The following is an 18,742-nucleotide window of genomic DNA, read 5'->3' on the forward strand; positions in this document are numbered from 1 at the left end:
AAATCCCCTCCTAAAAGAAGGCAACCTCCAACTTGCATGAACAGGAAAAGGCATGGGGGGCGGTGAGGTGCTCCGCATCATGACAAAGAGCTGCTCTGGGACCGAAGGGGAGGGAGGGGAAGGAGCCAACACAGATGCAGTGAACCCCAACCCATCCTCTCCCTGGGCTACAGCCCTGTGCTTTGCGCAGCGTGGCCAAGGCCATCTGGTGCTCGAGGCTCTCCATGCCTAGTCGGGGCGTCGCTGGGAGAAGCAGAAAGCGGGGCTGCAGTTTGGATGCACTGCCCTGACTCCTCTTGCTGCCGGGCTCTCTCACATCTTCCTTCCCAGATGCACAGGGGGCAGACTCAGCTCCAAAGCTCCCCGCAGACATGCTGATGGCTGCGGAGCCCCAGCAGGACCCACATACTAGGCCCAGCTGTGGAACTTCCATCGGGGTAGGCAAGGCCCTCCCCTCTCACTGCAGGGCTTAAAAAGCATCATAAACATCTTCCTAAGATAAATGTGAGCTAAGTTCTCCTCAGTGGCCCCACGACCCAGATCAGGAGAGATGCAGGACACAAGCCAGTCTCCAAACATTTATTCAACTGTCAGAAATCTCCACACTCCTTCACTTTTGAACACAATTTGGGGTGAGCCTGGATGTGGCCACCAGGACACTGAGGAAGGGGGTTCCGAGACTGGGTTGAACCAGGAAGACCTGCGTGGCAGAGGCTGGACACTCACCGATGAATCTGCACTGGGGTGCAGGGAGCTTCTCCCCTTCCCAGACACCTGAGTCCTGTGGAAACCACCCAGAGCAGCGACAGGGTGACACCTCACTCTCTCTGGACGATCACCACCCTGACTGGTTTGACCAAGTGTCAGATCTCATGGTGTTCATCGCTGATGATGTCTCTTCCTTGGGAAATGTTCTCCAAGACGTCCGTGCAGCGCCTGCCCCACCTTGCAGGTCGGCAGGTCCTCGAGCTGGGCTGGTTTCACTCCTCTGTCTCAGCAGGCAAAGCACAGCCAGGGGGTAGGTGTGGCCGAGGCAGGGGACTGCAGCACCAGGCAGGGACACTTCCAGGACTCCAGTCTTGTTTCTGCTCTCTGTTGTGGGGCTCTTGGCAGGGTCAGTGGGTCCCCATGGGAAAGTGAGGGGAGGTGTTGAGGAATGGGAGGGAGGGCTTGAATGAACCTCAGAACCAGAAGGGGAGCGTGCCGCAGTGGTCACAGGGCCGCCAGGATGCCCAGGGGCAGCGCCAGACATAGGGGTAGGAGGAGGGACACCGCTGGGCACAGAACAGCCTGGTTCACCACTGCGACTATCCACTTGGCATAGACCTTGATGTCCGTATAAACGCCAGGTACCTCTCTCCGGCCGCAGCCCCAGCCCCAGCTCACGATCCCCACCTGGACCCAGGCGTCATCAAGCTGACAGACCATGGGGCCCCCAGAATCTCCCTGGAGAGAGAGAAAGAAACAAATGCAGGACTGGGAAGGCACCCAGGTCCGAGCAAACTGATCGCACTGCAGGGCACCGGGGGGGGGGGCACTGCACGGCGGGTGGTCCCCAGGCCAACACATGCCAGGCCCGGGTCCTGTACACGGGAGAACTGAGAACTGAAACGTGACCGGAAAAACCTGAGTATCCTCTGAGGCTATTATGACTGGTTATCTCCCAAACCGCAGTGGCTGTAAAACACTCTGTCACCTCTGATGAGAGCCCCCAGACCCTTTCACCGGGCCTAACATTTCTCTAGAGGCCCTAACCAGGAAGCCAGCTACCTCCATTGTGTGAGCTCCAGCCCCAGACACCCCACACCCCCCGGCTCATGTAAAACTCTTCTGTCCTTTCCTGAAGCTGCTCTGGTGGCCCACCACTAACCAGCTCAGCCAGAACACTCAGCCTCCACCTCACGCTCACCCTGAGAGGCAGTCAGTCACCCAGAACGACGGAACACACCTCCTTCACCCGCCCCAGAGACCCAGGTCCCGCTCAGGGTTCAGCGTTCTTCCCCAGCCCACAGTCCGGCCTGGACCACATCTAGAAACTCGGTACAACATTCCAGGCCACACATATTCTGACTCCAACCCCCTTTCTCTGGCCAGAGTTGCCACTTCATTGCTCCAAACCTGTAAAATGTTCCCTAAATGTGACATGCTCCTTCGGACCTCTGAGCCACTGTACATACTGTTCCCTCTCCCCATAGTGCTATTCTCTTTCCTAGAAATTCGAATACTCATCCTCTAAGACCTGGCTCAAACGGCCACTCTTCAAGAGGGCACCTTGGTGCAGAGGGCAGACTATATGCACCCAGAGTCCTGCAGGGACTCACAAGGGGGCCTTGAACTAATGTCTTCGGACCTCACCACACCTGTAGAACAGGTATGACGTCTATGCTGTAAGGCTGTGATGCGGGTCACTGAGCTAATGTGGGTAATGCTCACACCAGCACAGTAAGTGCCACACAGGAGGGACTCAATGGAGGGAACTTAAATTATTAGCATTACCTGTCCCCATTTCCCCAAACCCCAGAGTGCCCCAGGCAGCGAGGGCTGCTCCCTTTTGAAGGAACAGGCCAGGCCAGCACAGGGGAGCCATGGGGGATTCTCCCCAGGCATCTCCTTAAGTAAGGGTGAGAGGAGGAGGTGGTAAGTAACCCCCTTGGGAATGAGGAAGCTTAATGCACTTACCTGACAGGAGTCCTTTCTTTCATCTTTATAGCCACAGATCATCCCGTGCAGCACCATATTCTTACTTGTTCGCTTGGCCTTCTTGATCATCTCATTACACCTTTCATAGTAGATGATGTATTGGTCCACCTTCTGGAGCGTATATGAAGTAATCTGACCACCTACAAGCAAAGAAACTCAGAGTGGGTGGACCTGCACGGAGGGACAGTAAGCCCCCAAGCACCTAGAATCTACCCAGAAGAAGGCAGAACAGTGGGCACTGTTCCCGTTTGACACCAGAGGAAATTGAGGCTCAAAATTGACATGGGGAGAAGGTGAGAGCCAAAACCAAGACAGGAGAAGGAAGAACAGATCAGGACAGAAAAAGGCAAGGTCTTACCGGCCTGAGAAATGACAACCAAGCATCTGTCACTCTGAGCATCAATAGTAATAGACAGGTGTCCTATGCGTTATTCAGTAAAGTGTCTTTACTTTAGAGCACAATCATAAACTCCTGGACAAGAAGTCACCCAAAGATACTAAACCCAGCCCCACCCCAGAGCTAGGAGGCCCTACAGTTTCACCTGGCTCTGCCCAGATCCCCAGGGTAGGAAGCTTTCTACCCACCAAGACACGTACTTCCAATGAAGGACAGTTCCAACTGGTAGACAGCACATCACACCCTGAGCTGAAACCCACCCTGGACAGAACTCCATAGCATCTGGCTCTGTCCCCTGGGAGCCTACAAATATCCCCAAACCAGCCAGGCACGATTTCCCACAAATCTGCAGAAGGAAACTTCACCAGTTTCTTCTTCTCCTGAGAGCAGCTCCAGTTCCCAGGAAGGGGACTTCTCCTAAATGGCCCAAGTTCTGGGCTCAAGCCAATTGGGAACCACTACGCCCACGCTGCTCAGCTGCTGGCCCCTCACGCACAGGCCAGGCAGGTGGTCTGCCTCCTGTCCCCCCTCTCGCCTTCTTGCCTAGTCCAGGCAACAGGCGCCACCCTCCGCCCCAGCCTGCTCCCTGCCTCCCAGTCTCACCGATTTCCTCTGTTCCTCCCCATCCGGTCACCCAGCACCTGGTCCCAGCTTTCACACTGAAAGTCACGTCAGGGATGCAAATAGGCTGGATGGTCACCGTGAAATTTACAGGGTAGTGAAGCTCGACAAGAGCGATGTCGAGCCGAATGGGCCCCATCACCGAGAACCGAGGGTGGACAATGGCGCGTCTGACAGGGACCACCACGCTCGTGACCTCCTCATAGACACTGCGATCTCCCATCTTGACACTGTAGTGGGAACGGCTGTGGGAGAGAGGACACGCCCCTCGTGGAGACCCTAGGAAACACCCGCTGGGCCTTTTCCAGGTGTTGCCGGTGCTTCCCAATCCGGCCCCCACCTCCCTTCTCAGCTCCTTCCGCCCTGTCCCCCAGAACCCCTCCTTCATGACTCCAAACTGGTTTCCCCGCCCAGACCCTCGGTTCTGTCCTCCCAACTCGGACCCCAGAGGACAAGCCTGCCGACAACGCAGAGCCCCTGGCCTTCTCCCCGCGTGCGCGTCGGCTTGGGCGTCGGCTTCCCCTTTGGTTTGGCCAACGGGCCAGAGCCACGGAACTCGGTGGGCGTCTGGGGAGGGCAGGACCGAGTCCGCAAGCCCCCCGCCGCACCTGTCGCTGCTCACCTGTGGACGCAGCGGCCCGCCGTCAGCACCCACTGCGGCGCGAGCAGGGAGCCTCCGCACACGTGCCTGCCGCTGACCCGCAGGCTCACCTGCCGGGGCCACTCTCCTTCCTCCACGTCCTGGCCGCCCACGAGTTTCACGAGCACGTGGCCACACGCTGCGGTGAGGACAGTGTAGGAAGAAGAACCTCCAAGAAACAGGGCCTGTCTCCCCTCCCGCTCCCCCTCCCCCATTACCCCCCACTTCCCGGGAAGGCCGCAGGGCCCCCTCAGCCAGCCAAGAAGGCCACATCCTCTGAGCCCCAGGGGACATGCCTCCGAGTCCCCACGCCATGTGCCTGAGACCTCCTGAGGCCCACCGCGTCCCCCTCGGACTCCACAGGCAGGGCTCAGTCCCTTCGGACCCCCGAGGGCGGAGCCTGGTCCCCCCCCCCAAAAAAAAAACTCCCGGGGAGCAGCGCAACCCTGTCCAACCGGCGCCTCAGCCCTCTCCTGGTGACTCCCAACACGAAGAGTCACCTGGGGTGAAGCCCAGCACATTGCAGTCTCCCGTGGCCTCGTGGGATTTGGGGCGCTCCGAGCGTCCCTGAACCCTTACGAGTGGCAGCTTCCACAGGCTGGCACCGGGGTCCCGGCAGCCGCCCCCCAGGGGGGTGGGGGAGGGGGAGGGCAGCACAGACCCGCCCTGCTCCCCCTCCTCGCCCTCGCGGGCCTCACGGAGCCTGGGCTGCACGAGCAGGACCCAGACCAGGACGCCCAGCGACGCCATGGCACCGCCACTGGCCTCCGCCCTCTGGTGGCGGCCTGGCGGCCAACGCGGGACTGCGGGGTCGCCCAAGGGGCAGGAAGGACGGGTCCTGGCTCGGCAAGGTCCCTCGCCTGACAGGGAAATGTCACACCCTCAGCTGCACTCAGATCCTCACTCCAGACTTCGTACCACTCAAACACGCTAAAATAACTGTTTTAAATACAGTATGTTCAAGGAAATAAAAATAATTATATTCATACTTCTATATGGTATATATACACACATCTCAATTGATGAAATAAAGCATTTGACAAATTTAACACCCTTTCATGATTAAAAAAGAAACATTCAGTAAGTTAGGAATAGAAATTTTCTCAATATCTTAAAGGCCATATACGACAAACCCACAGTGAATATCATACTCGACGTCAAAGACTGAAAGTTTTTCCCTAAACGCAGGAAAAAACAAGAATGCCTGCTTTGACCACTTTTATTCAACATGTTACTGAAAGTTCTAGCCAGAACAATTAGGCAAGAAAAATGAATAAAGTCACCCAAATTGGAAAGGAAGAAGTCAAATTATCTCTGTTCCCAGATAACATTATCTCATTATCTTATATATAGAAAACCCTAAAGATCACACACACACACACACACACACACAAACACAACCTATTTCAGATGATAAACAAATTCAAAAAAGTTGTAGGATACAAAATCAACACGTAAATATCTGTTGCATTTCTATACACTGACAGTGAACAATCAAAAATGAAATTAATAAAACAATCCCATTTACAGTAGCATCAAAAAGAATAAAATATTTAGGAATAAATTTAACCAAGTTGGTGAAAGACCCATACACTAAAAACTATAAAACATTTCTTACAGAAATTAAAGAAGACTTAAGTAAATGGAAAGACACCATATATGCATGAACTGGAAGACTTGATCTTGTTAAAATAATAACATTATCCAAGAAATCTGCAGAATCAATGCAATTCCTATCAAAATCTTACTAACTTCACCCTGGCTGCTGTGGCTCAGTGGATTGAGTGCTGGCCTGTGAACCAAAGGGTCGCCAGTCAGATTTCCAGTCAGGGCACATGCCTGGATTGCAGGTCAGGTCCCCAGTTGGGGGCACATGGGAGAGGTAACCACACATTGATGTTTCTCTCCCTCTCTTTCTCCCTCCCTTTCCCTCTCTCTAAAGTAAATAAATTTTTTTAAAAAATCTTACTAACTTCTTTTGCATAAGTAGAAAAGGCCATTCTAAAATTCATATGGAATCTCAAGGATCTGAAACAGCCAAAATAGTCATACTTTCTGATTTCAGAACTTACTACAAAGTTACAGTAACCAAAACATTGTGGTACTGGCATCATGACAGACATATAGACCAATGGAATAGAACAGAGAAACCAGAAAAAATCCTTGCATATATGGTCAAATGATTTTAAACAAGGGTGTCAAGAACACTCAATGGGGCAGGACAGTATTTTCAAAAAAGTGTGCTGGAAAAACTAGATATCCACGTGCAAAAGAATAAAGTTGTGCCCTTACCTTACAAAATACACAAAAATTAACTCAAAATGGATCAAAGACCTTAATGCAAGAGCTAAAACTACAAAACTCTTAGAAGAAAACACGAGAATATTGAATTTGGCAGTGATTTCTTGTATATGACCTCAAAAGTACAGACAAAACATAGATAACTTGGACTTCATCAAAATTAATAACTTTTGTGCTATAAAGGACATTATCCATAGAGGGAAAGATAACCCACAGAATGGGAGACAATATTTGCAAATCTTACATCTGATAAAATATTCATATCCAGAATATATAAAGAACTCCTACAACTCAACAATAACAAAAAACTTTTTTAATGGACGAAGAAATTAAATAGATGGTTCTCCAAAGAAGATACACTAATGGCCAGCAAACACATAAAAACATGCCCAACATTTCTAATCCTTAGGGAAATGCAAATCAAAATCACAATAAGATACCACTTCACACCCATTACGATGGCTAAAAAACGAACAAAAACCCAACAATACAGAAAATAACAAGTGTTGATCAAGATGGGAAAAAAATGGAACGCTGTGCATTGCTGGTGGGAATTTAAAATGATGCAGCCACTGTGGAAAACAATATGGCAATTCCTCAAGAAGTTTAACATAGAACTGCCATATGATCCAGAAATTCCATTCCTAGGTATGTACCCAAAGGAACTGAAAGCAGGGATTTGAACAGATATTTGTATACCCTTGTCCGTATCCTCAAAACCTGTAGAGATGGAGACCCAGACAGACACTCTGTATCTCCCTCCACAACTAAGAAAGAATACTAGAGACAACCAGAAGTTCCAGAAAATCGAGCTGCATGGAAGTCCAACAAACAAAGATATAAAGAAAAAATACTCATCCAGACAGGTAGGAGGGGCGGAGCCGGGGCGGAGAGGACACTGTGTGGTGGCAGCAGCAGTGGCGGCAGCAGACCAGTGGAAAGCGCCGTCACACATTTTAAAAAGTCAAGAGGGACACCTAGGGAGCGCTACCAGCACCAGACCAGACCGCAGAGTTCACGGTTCCAGTGCTGTTCCAGGAAAATAAAGCCTCATTGCTCTGACTGTGCAAACCAGTGGGGGTTGGGGCGGAGGAAGAAACTGCCGGTTTCTCAGCAGAGTCCGCTTGTTTAAAGGGACCCCATGGTCCTAGAACATCCATAGACCCACCCACTCTGGGAACGATGACCAGGGCAACAGCTAGAGAGGAGCCAATCCCATACAGAAGTGGGAGAAGTGCCTGGAAAAGGGGTGAGTGCTGAGCAAGAGCATTGTTCCCTCTCAGATGCCTCCCCCACATACAGCACCACAACGTGGTAAAACAGGTTGCCCTGTACTGACGAATCCCAAGGCTCCACCCCTTACAACATAACAGGTGCAACAACTCTACCTAAGACGCAGAGGCAAACAAACACAGGAGCCTGTCAAGATGAGGAAACAGAGAAGTATGGCCCCAAAAGGGGAATGGATCAAGGTTCCAGTGGGAGAACTAAGTGATAAGGAGATAGCCAACCTCACAGATGAGGAGATAGCCAACCTAACAGACACAGAATTCAAAACACTGGTGATAAAGATGCTCACAGGCTTGAAAGATATGCTTGAGTACGGCAAACGCATAAGGGAACAAGTGAAGGCTATGTTAAGTGAAACGAAGGAAAATCCACACAAAACCAGGGGTGAACGGAAGGAAACCAGGGTTCAAATCAATGATTTGGAACACAAGGAAGAAAAAAACAGTCAACCAGTACAGAATGAGGAAACAAGAATTGAAAAAAATGAGGAGAGGCTTAGGAACCTGTGGGACAACTCTAAACGTGCCAACATCTGAATCATAGGGGTGCCAGAAGGAGAAGAGGAAGAGCAAAAAATTGGAAGCTTATGTGAAAAAATAATGAAGGAAAACTCGCCAAATTTGGCGAAGGAAATAGACAAGTCCAGGAAGCACGGAAAGTCCCAAACAAGCTAGACCCAAAGAGGACTACACCAAGACACATCGTAATTAAAATGCCAAAGATTATAGATAAAGAGAGAATATTAAAAGCAGCAAGAGAAAAGCAGAGTTACCTACAAAGGGGGGCCTATACGACTATCAGCTGATTTCTCAAAAGAAACTTTGCAGGCAAGAAGGGGCTGGCAAGAAGTATTCAAGATGATGAAAAGCAAGGACTTACAACCAAGATTACTCTATCCAGAAAAGCTATCATTTAGAATGGAAGGGCAGATGAAGTGCTTCCCAGACAAGGTAAAGCTAAAGGAGTTCATCACCACCAAGCCATTATTATATGAAACTCACTTAACAAAAAGAAGATCAAAATTGTGAACATTAAAGTGACAACAAACTCACAACTATCAACAACTCAATCTAAAAAATAAAAACAAAATCCAACTAAGCAAACCAGAATAGAAACAGAATCATAGGTATGAGGATCATTTGGAGGGTTATCAGCAGGTAGGCGGAAGGGGGAGAAATGGGGAAAAGGTGCAGGGATCAAGAAGCATAATTGGTTGGTACAAAATAGACAGGGGGAAGTTAAGAATAATATAGGAAAGGGTGAAGCCAAGAAATTATATGCACAACCCATGGACATGCACTGGGGGTGGTGGGATTGCTGGAGGGAGGGGGGTGCTGGATAGAGGGGAGCAAAGGGAAAAAAATTGGGACCAATAAAATATACTTTTAAAAAAAACCTGTAAATATGTTACCTTACATGGTAAAAGAGACTTTACAGATGTAATTAACCTTAAGGACTTTGAATGGAGATATAATCCTGAACTATCTGGGCGAGATCAATATAATCACATAAATCCTTAGAAGTGGAGAACTTTTCTTGGCTGTAGTCAGAGAGATGCAACATTGCTAACTTTGAAGGTGGCGAAAGAGGCGCCACAAACCAAGGAATGCAGGTAAAAGCTAGAAAATGCAAGAAAACATTCTTCTCTAGACCTCCAGAAGGAATGGGTGCTCGCTGACACCTTGATTGTAGCCCTCTTCTGGAAGGCACACTATTAAGTAAACCATGCAAAATAAAGACCGATGTACACAGTACAATCCCATTCGGATAGCAGCAGAAAGTTCATGCTATATTCATAGCCGTGAATCTACATGTGGGGGCCAAACAAATGACAGATGTCTTAAGGTGGTTGGTTGCTGCCCCAACAAATATTCCTCTTCCCTGTAACTACCCATCACCATTGGGAGCCTACAGGTCTCTGAGAGGTGAGACCATCCCACTGCCCAACTGTAGGGCTATTCACCATTATCCCATCTAAGGTTGTGGCTGTTGGGTCCCGAATAGCAGGCGACCTTATGCCAGCCAGTGAGTTTCAGGAAAAGTTTTGGAGAACCTCAGAAGAAGAGGTCTTCTCATTATTCTCAAGAACCTGCCAACAGCAACCCCACTCTCATCCCCCTGACAGTGAATGGAAACGGGGGGGGGGGGCTCACTGGGCTGGCACAGATCCCCTGCAAGTCCACAGGAATCAGCCTCTGACGTCACTGATCCTGAGGATGGCAGAGCACAGAGGAGTGAAATAGAGACCCTGGATATACCCACTGAGGCCACCTGACCTATGCATTCTCAAGGGACAGCCATCCATTAGACTTCTTTACATTCAGCTGCTTGACATCAGTGCTCTCTTCCTGGCCACAGAGCATCATCTGATCAGCAGAGACATTCATTCGACTTCTGCTTTTGGAGCCTGTGTGACCCTGCTGTCCCCCACATCCACATCCAGGCCCAGTCAGGGGACCAAGCCTTCCTCCCCTTACCCCAGGGAGGTCAGCAAAATTATACAGTGGAGATGCCTCTCACTGAGGCTTTTGAAAACTTAAACTCTCATCTTTATGAGAGGATGGGAGCAAAGGGGAGAGGGAGAGGGAGAAGGGGTAGGGGAAGAAACTGCGTTATATATGGGTAGGAAGATCCAAAATGTATCATTTGTGGAAGATATAACTGCCTTCTAAAACAAAAATCTAAATGAACAAACTGAAAAATTAATACAACTATAAGAGAATAAACTAAGAAGGCTGGGGAAAAGATCAATATACAAAATCAATAGCTTTCTATTCCTCAGCAATAATGAATTAGAACATGTAATAGGAAAAAAAAGATATTCTATTAATGATAGCCACACACATTGTTGTAGATACCTAGAAATTGGCAAAGACCTCACACGGTGCGCCCAGGTTCCCGTGACCCTTTCTTCTCGCTGTCCTCCTGACTTCCAGGGCTCCAGCACACCAGCCTTCTTGATGTGCTCACTGGCTGTTCCCCCTGCCCCCAGATATCCACGCAGCTCATTTCCTCACCTCCTGGGTCTACACCAGGGTCAGCAAACTTTTTCTGTAAAGGCCAAATAATAAATATCTTTTTCGGCTTGGTGGGCAAAAAGACAAATCAAGACTATTATTCAGGTACTTATATGTAATGAGAACGAAAACAAACTTCCGCAACGTGGGTACCGATGAAATGTGAAATATAATTAGAACTGAGTACCGTTTTTTGTTTTTGTTTTTTGGTAATACAGGTCAACTAAGGACAAGAATGGAATTCTTTCAGGGGGATAACATCAAAAGGTAGTGATCCCCATCATGGAATTGACTGCAAGTGTCCTTCTGTAAAAATCACTCTCGGCTAAGAGATGGTGGGCCAGATTTGATCTACACTCAAATGTCACCCCTTCCGCGAGGCTCCCCAGGACACACTCTCAAAAAACTGTCCCACCACACAGCTCTGCCCTCTCAATCCCTCTCGTTCCCCTCTAAGGTTCTCTGGAGCACTTCTCACAATCTGACATAGTATATCATTTACTCATGTATATATTGGCTGTCTTCCTTTTCCATATGTAAACTTTATGTGGGCAGGGTTTTTGCCTGTCATGACACTGCTCTGTTCCCAGCATCTGGAACATGTCTGGCGCACAGGAGACACTCAAAAAATATCTGCTGAAGTGAATGAATAAATGAATGAATGAATGAATTGTAGTGAAGAGAGAATGCATTAATACCTGCGAGTGCTTAGAGCGTTGCCTGGCACACGTGGGCTCAATAAGTCTTCATGACGGTTATTGCTACTTTCAGAAGGGGCCCCGAGCATCTGGAAAGTGCAGGCTCCAGAGCTAACAAAGAAAACCTTCCAGCCCCCAGACGTCTCCACCACCTACCTGCCCACCTGCCTGCTGCATCTCCTACCCCCACCACCCTGCCCGAGGAAGCCCAGGGCCTGATCCATGCCTGGCCCCTCAGCTCCCCGGAGGGCCCCCTGCCCCTGCCCTCTGGAAATCACTGGGCCTGGGGTCCGTCTGCTCCCCTGCGCTGGCCCCTTCTCTAACCCCACAGCAGCACCATCCCGTGGGGCAGGAAATGAGAGGTGAGAGGCTGAGACGTTTTCCGGAATCACACGAGGCAGCGGCAGGGCTGGGGACAAGGGGCCCGGGGCACACAACCCAGCAGGCGGATGGATGGACAGATTCCTGGATGCGCCCGCAGCTGAGCTGGGGCTGGAGACCAGAGCCCCGGCTCGCTGAGGGCTTCTCCGCAAGGCCTGGCGTCGGGGCCCCTCGGGAGCCGGCTCCGCCCCCTGGCCCCGCGCCAGCCGTCATCCCCGTGAGGTCAGCCACCGGCCCGCGATTTCGGGGAAATACCAGCTCCTGATTAAAAACAGGCGGTGGTCAGGCCCCTGCTGCTTTCCCAGTAGAAACGGGGGTGTTTGTTCCGAGAGAAACAAGAGTGGGCGGGGCCTGGTCAGGGCCACGAAGGCGGCAGGCTTGAGCTGCAGTACCTGGGTCGCGACGTCCGGGGAAACAGGGGATGGCGGGGAAGACGGGTCGGGGACACTCAGACGCTCTGGCAAGGGCAGCCTGCGTGGGGGAGCGCCACACAGCACGTGGAACTGAGCCGGCCAGGGAGGGGTCGCGGACGCGGCCTGGAAGCCGCGCGGGAGCGGGCAGGGTAGCCTCACTGCGACCCGCACCCCGCACCCCGCACCCAACCCCGGCAGTGGGCGGGGCCTAAGGGGAAGCCGGCGGGGGTAAGCCCCACCCCACCCCCTTCCTGGGTGGGCGGCCCCGGCTCCGGCCCCGGCCGTCCGGGGCTGCCTGCCCCACCTCCGGGAGTCCCGGCGCAGCGTCCTGCAGGGGGCGCCCGAGGGCCACCCCGGCGCAGACCCGGGCCGCAGGGCGGTCCGGCATCTGGAGCGAGTTAGGCCCGGGCGGCCTGGCGGGCGGCGGCGTGAGCTCATCCCGGCCCGCCCCGCTGCGGTTTCCCGGCGCGGCGAGGGGAACGGAGCACAGAAGCGCCGCCGCGGGCCGGCCGGGGGCGCGCGGCGGGAGCAGCGACTCCTCCCGGGATGTGGGTGTGAGTGGGGAGGCGGCCGTGTGTGTGTCACTGGCGCGTCGCCCGCTGCGGACTGAGCCCTGGGAGCCGGCCGCCAGCATGTGTCGCTGCGTGTCACCGTGTGTCGTGGCTCGTGAGGGTGTGTAGTTCCCCGTGGGGGAAACACTGCGTGGGATAAATCGCACACATCCCGGCACATACTTCTCGTTTTACAGAAGAGAAGACTAAGTGCAGGGGAGGGAGGGGGCCAGGGCCGTGGCGCGGGGCTGGGGCTCCTGGCTGCCTAACCCTGAGCCTGCGTCCCCGAGTGTGTGCAGCAGCTCCGAGCCAGCCCACGTGTTCCAGTGCTGGGGTCACCTCCCCGCCCCCCATACACAAACCTAGCTCCCGGGTCACCGCCCCCCCCCCACACCCCTTTTCCTCAGGACTTGGGCACTTCTCCTTTAGGAGGGAAGAAGAGACTCCCTCACACCAGGTCGTGGCTAACAGTGCCACACGCAGACCACATAGGAAGACACAGACACACACCCGGATACAGACTCACACATGGAGACACACACATAAGGGGACACTCTCCTATTAGTGGGACTCTGAGCCGAGAGAGCCAACAGGCGGGATGCAAGGTGGTGACAAGGCTTGCAGAGGCCTCCCGGTGAGATGCCAGCATCCCTGCCGGGGGCGGGGGGCGGGGAGCAGGAGGAGCTGGAGATCACGGGACCCTGCGTCTCAAGGTTCTGGCTCCCTGCAATGGGCCCTGAGGGTGCTGCCCAGGGCATGAAGGGCCTTGGACACCCCAGGACAATCAGGGCCAGGAGCCGGAGTTGGGACATGGCCCAGTGGGCATATTCAGGCTCAAAGCGGGGAGCTGGGGTTGGAGCAGGTGCCTCTGAGCACTCAGGGTTAACCCCATGCATCAGATTAGTCCTCACTTTGGACCTTCACCTATTGTCCCAGCTTCGGGAAGCCATAGCTCCAGCCATGCTGGAGACCTCAGGAAGGTGGTGCTGGCCACCCAGAACCGAGCTGTCTTCCCGGCTGGGTTCACCCCCATCCTCCTCCCTTCACCCCACAGCTGGCTGGTGGCTCTGAGACAAGCGTCCCGCCTGCAGGATGGAGCATGTGAGTCCATCCCCCTTCCTTAGCAGCTGTCACTGTTGGCAGGGGGTTGGCAGTGCTGAGCTTGCTAGGAATCTAGGCCTCCATGTCCCCACAGTGTCCCCACCTGTGAGACACGGAGGTCAACATGCCCTGGTAGGCCTCTCCAGGAAGTATGACCTCGGAAGGGGTGTGCATCTACCATAGCCACCAGGATCCTCAGCTCCCAAGATACTGGGGCAAGCTGGGTGAGGGATTTTTTTAACTGGAATAGCTCTGGTTTACATAACCAGAGCCTCTAAATTACTTAGCAAAACATGTTTGCTTTTTAATTAGCATGTGCTTGAAAAACAATGGTTTTAATTAAAGTGGGTGAGGGAGAGGAGGGATGGTGGGGGAGAGGAGGGATGGTGGGGGAGAACAGTACAAGGGGCTCCATCCAAGACGTGGCCCACCCTTCCTAAAAATAAAGTGGGAGCCTGGCCTCAAGCCAGCACCCTTGGGGAGCCCCAGGAACAACCCCACCTGCCTCCACCCCTCCCCAGCGCCCTCGCTGAGAACTTGTCCTTTTGCTGACAGTTTAATTACTCACCCCCTGTTTCCTGGTCCCGTCTGGGAAGGGGTGGGCTTTTAGAAGGCAGTCTTTGTGGTAAATGAACGGGGGTCCATCCGGCAGATAAGAAAGAGGGAACAGCATGAGTGAGGGTCTTGTTGGGGGAACATTAAGTTTACTGAGCAGGGAGAGACAAGAGGTGGGGGAAGGTGGCCCATAAAAAGCCCAGACCCCCCCAGACAGTGGACTGGGAGGGTAGGGCTGGACCCAGGTATCCAAGCCTCAGGGAGAAAGCACGGGTGAGGAGCTGAGCTGGGCCCAGGAACACGGGGGCAGAAGGGAGGGACTGGCAGAGGGGGCGGAGGGACAGTGCAGGCTGGAAGCTGGAGGTAGCTGGGGCCTGGGGGCTTACTGGTCAGAGGCTGATGGCCAGAGCTGCAGGTTTGGTCAGTCCAGCGGGGGACAGTGTTATCCAAATCATCCTGCAAGCAGGGTGCTCAGCAAATGCTGGAGAAAGGGTAAGAATGAGGAGCTATCCCTCCAAACCAGCCACAGCTTCTCCTCTTTCCAGTCTTTGGGGCCAGCACTGGGGTCAGAGGTCAGCACCGCCATCCCCCTCACCCATGCAGGCAAAGGGAGATTGAGAGGCAGCCTCTGGGGAGTGAGGGTACCCCACAGGGGTCGAGTCAGGTGGCTCCAAACCCCCAGCTCCCAGTGTCCCCGCCCAGGACCCTGTTTCTCATTAGGGGCCTTCTAGCCTCCCCACCCCACACGAAACGTGCCTCCCTGTACTTAATTCATTACACTCCGCCTGGGTGGGAGGCCTGCGGGGGCTATTTTTCCCCTGAGCTCAGACATTCCTCGCTTTATTATTCTCCACATTTCAAAGCAGCTGTCGCCTCCCCCAACCACCCCTAGCCCGAAGCTCAGAGTCCAGAAGGGGCCTCTCAGGAGCTCACAACACCAGCGGCTCCCACACCTCCAGCCTGGCACAGAAGGGAAACTGAGGCTGAGGTAGAGCCCCAGGGCCCCTGCAGGGACCTCCTCTCACAGGCTCGTCGGCAGCCGTCCGTCTCGAGAGACGATGGTGTAGCTTCTTAAGAGTCTATCTGCACCGCCGAGAATGGTTGTGCAGTCCAACTCGGGAGTGACACGGTATCTGTCTCCTCCCGTGTTGAATCGACATCTTGCGATGGCGCTGGAGTGTCCTCTCCAGTGAAGCTGAAGCTACAGAGCCTGGGCAGGGTGATATGGAGGGTCTGCTGTTGCCCATGCAGCAGACCCCCCCTCTCTTCACAGCTGAAGGGTCCAAGGGAAAGACAGAGTCAATACAGCTTGGCTTCAGGTGCGCCGCAGGAGTTGCCGGTGTTGACTACAACGTCAAACCGCCTTAGGGACTCTGGCTCCGGATTTTCTGTCGGGGTTTACTCCCTTAGCCTTTCCCCTGAAGAGGTATGCCGCAAGGCAGCGGAGGTTTTTTGGAATCAGAGTTTTCCTTCTCTGATGTGCCCTGACTGGAAGATCGAACCAGCGACACTTAGCTCGCAGGCCGACGCTCAATCCACTGAGCCAAACCAGCCAGGGGCTCTCACAGGCTACACCTCAACTTACCTCCCCTCAAGTTTGGACCCTCCTGTGCCCTGCGTTACCCTCCTATAACACCACGTTCCTTGCCCCTCTGGGCCAGCTTCCACGTAGGTAACCTCAGGGTTCCCTTCTCCCCACTCCTGGAGCAGGTGTTCAGACAGTTCTCAGGGTCGCTGGCCTGCTCAGGGCCCTAACAAACTCAGCCCCCGACGTGTCAGTGGTTTTTCAGAAGGCGAGGCCCACCTGGAAACTAGGAAGGCGAGGGTCAGCCTAGCGGACCACCGAGGGGCCAAGCACAGGGAGAAACAGGTCTAAGGGCCGAGTTCCGGAGTCTGGGGAACTAGAGAGGCCCCGGGCAGAATTTTGTCTGACATCTGAGTGCTGCACTGTCCAGCAGAGCTGCCTCGACAGAGGGTGGACTCCCTGTGGCTGGGGGTCTTCAAGCGAGTAGCAGCTCGTTGGACTTGCCCTGGAAAAGGGGTTGGCCCAGGTGTCTAAGGCCCATTCCTGCCCAACTTTGGGGTCAGAGTCTGGGGCTGGCAGGCACAGCACGCAGAGCAGATGAATGGGATGAGGGGCCTCCTCACTGTCTCAGGAACGGCAAGACAGGCCTGGAAGCACAGGCCAAGGCACAAGGACAGAGGACCTGGGACCTGGGCCGAGGCCAGAGCCGGGCCTGGTCTAGGTGTTTTCCTGGTTGTCACTGCAAGGTCCTGGCACCTGGCGAAGCGCTGGGAGTGCCGTAGACATGTGATCGCCGTGGACCGATGAGTGATGTAGGGTCTGCGCCTGGTCCTACTCCGAGGGTCGGGGGTAGAAAGCAGCCTATAGGAGTCAGGGCCTCCACTCAGGGAGGAGCTCCAACCACAGGGGAAACCAAGGCAGGAGCCCAGTGGGGCAGGCAACCTGGTGGTGCTGGGAACTGGGTTTGGAGGTCACTTTTGATACTCTGTGACCATCTTGCCACTGCTGACCCTACAGCCAGGCAGGTCTACTCCGGCTATGGGGCTTTGACTGCTGGATTCTCAGGTGCCCAAAAGGGTAGGTGGTGTCCCATGATGTGGCCCTGGAGCGTCCTCACCATCCACAGCAAATCTGGGGATCCAGGGCCTGCCCACTCCTCCAGGTCTACCCCAAGGGAGCCCCCTTACTACAAAGAAGGCACCCATGGAACAAGGATCGCACAGAGCCTGGGCTCCTGAGAGAGGGAGCCGCTCCTAGCTGGCCCAGAGCTGTCTCAGCAGAGAGATGCGGGATCTGGGTGTGTCACCCTCTTGGAGCCTTCCAGCTCAGGGCCCCTCTGCTTCGGCCAGGACGTGGAGAGGGCACCCCAGAAGGTCCTGGAATGTGCCAGCTTCCCTTGCCATCCCTCAGTCCTGAACACTGCTTCTCTTCCCAGACCAGAGCTGTTGAATGTTTGCCGTCCTGCCACAGCAGCACCGTCCCACCCCTGTGCTGTCCCTAGAGACGAGAGGTCGCTGCCACTGGCTTCCCACCTCCAGCTGCAGGCCCAGAGGTGGGGACAGGTATGGGCATCCTGAGGGCTGGGGACACTTAGAATCTCGGGATCCCACATGCTCCGACAGAGGGGCTGAGGCACCTTCACCCGTGTGTCCCAGCCTGAGCCCGGACCTTGTCAGTAACTGCTGGTCCCCGGGGCTCATCCGCACTGCCCTGGTGCTCCCCTGGCCACCCCAACAGGCAGGGCCAGGCCTGTCAGTCTTCACAGATGGAGGACACTTGACACCTGATATTTACACAATGGCTGGATGGGTGGCTGGATGAACAGGCAGGCAGGCAGACGTACGGACAAACGGATGGATAGACGGATGGATGGATGCGTGGATGGGTTGATTCAAATGAGTCTTGGACCTTGAAAGGATCTGCCCCATTCAAGGGTCTCTATCCAGGGTTTTGGGAAGATGTTGATTGGAAAAAATTGAAATTTCCCAAATAAAGACATGGAGCCCTAGCTGGTATGGCTCAGTGGATTAGTGCTGGCCCATGAACCAAGAGGTCACTGGTTCGATGCCTGGGATGTGAGCCAGGTCCCCAGTTTGGGGAGTACAAGGGGCAGCCACACATTGCTGTTTCTCTCCCTCTTTTCCACTCTCTCTAAAAATAATTAAAATCTTTAATTAAAAAAAAAAAAGACACGAAAACAACAGCCACCAGCCACCCCCACCGTTGTTTTGAAAACAAAAGGAAAATATCAAGGCAAAAAATTATTTTAAAATGGGCAGGATGTGATCTCAGAAGAAACACAGGCAGGCCTTGAAGATGCATAAAAATTGAGCTTCGTGGAAACACACAACGTGGACCTTATATTTTTTTCATGAAGACTCCCGGGTCGGGTCCTGAGCCTTGGGGTGCCCAAGTGCTTCCAGTCCCTACCAGAGCAAGAAGCCATTCTGCAGCCTCCGTGACTGGAATCGGTTCACCCCTGCTTGCACGCCCCTTGCAACAGGGTTCTCACTACCTATCCCAGTTAGCTGGGAGCTGGAAATATCATTCTA

The 18,742-nt window shown here is 53.5% G+C and overlaps 1 protein-coding gene across 1 annotated transcript; it reads right to left on the reverse strand.

The window, feature by feature from the left end:
* Nucleotides 1–968: 968 nt before the first annotated feature.
* Nucleotides 969–13,092, reverse strand: LOC150005383 (putative serine protease 42). The gene is made up of 8 exons (XM_090284963.1): nt 12,698–13,092; nt 12,438–12,516; nt 12,165–12,306; nt 4,859–5,143; nt 4,341–4,497; nt 3,701–3,963; nt 2,680–2,840; nt 969–1,446 (listed from the first exon to the last, which is right to left on the reverse strand). Exons 1-8 carry the CDS (start codon nt 13,090–13,092, stop codon nt 1,213–1,215), a joined length of 1,716 nt encoding a protein of 571 aa, XP_090141089.1. The 3' UTR covers nt 969–1,212.
* Nucleotides 13,093–18,742: the final 5,650 nt, after the last annotated feature.

This window comes from Furipterus horrens, unplaced genomic scaffold (genome assembly GCF_987537825.1).
Source record: "Furipterus horrens unplaced genomic scaffold, mFurHor1.1.pri manual_scaffold_7, whole genome shotgun sequence".
NCBI classification, from domain to species: Eukaryota; Metazoa; Chordata; class Mammalia; order Chiroptera; family Furipteridae; genus Furipterus; species Furipterus horrens.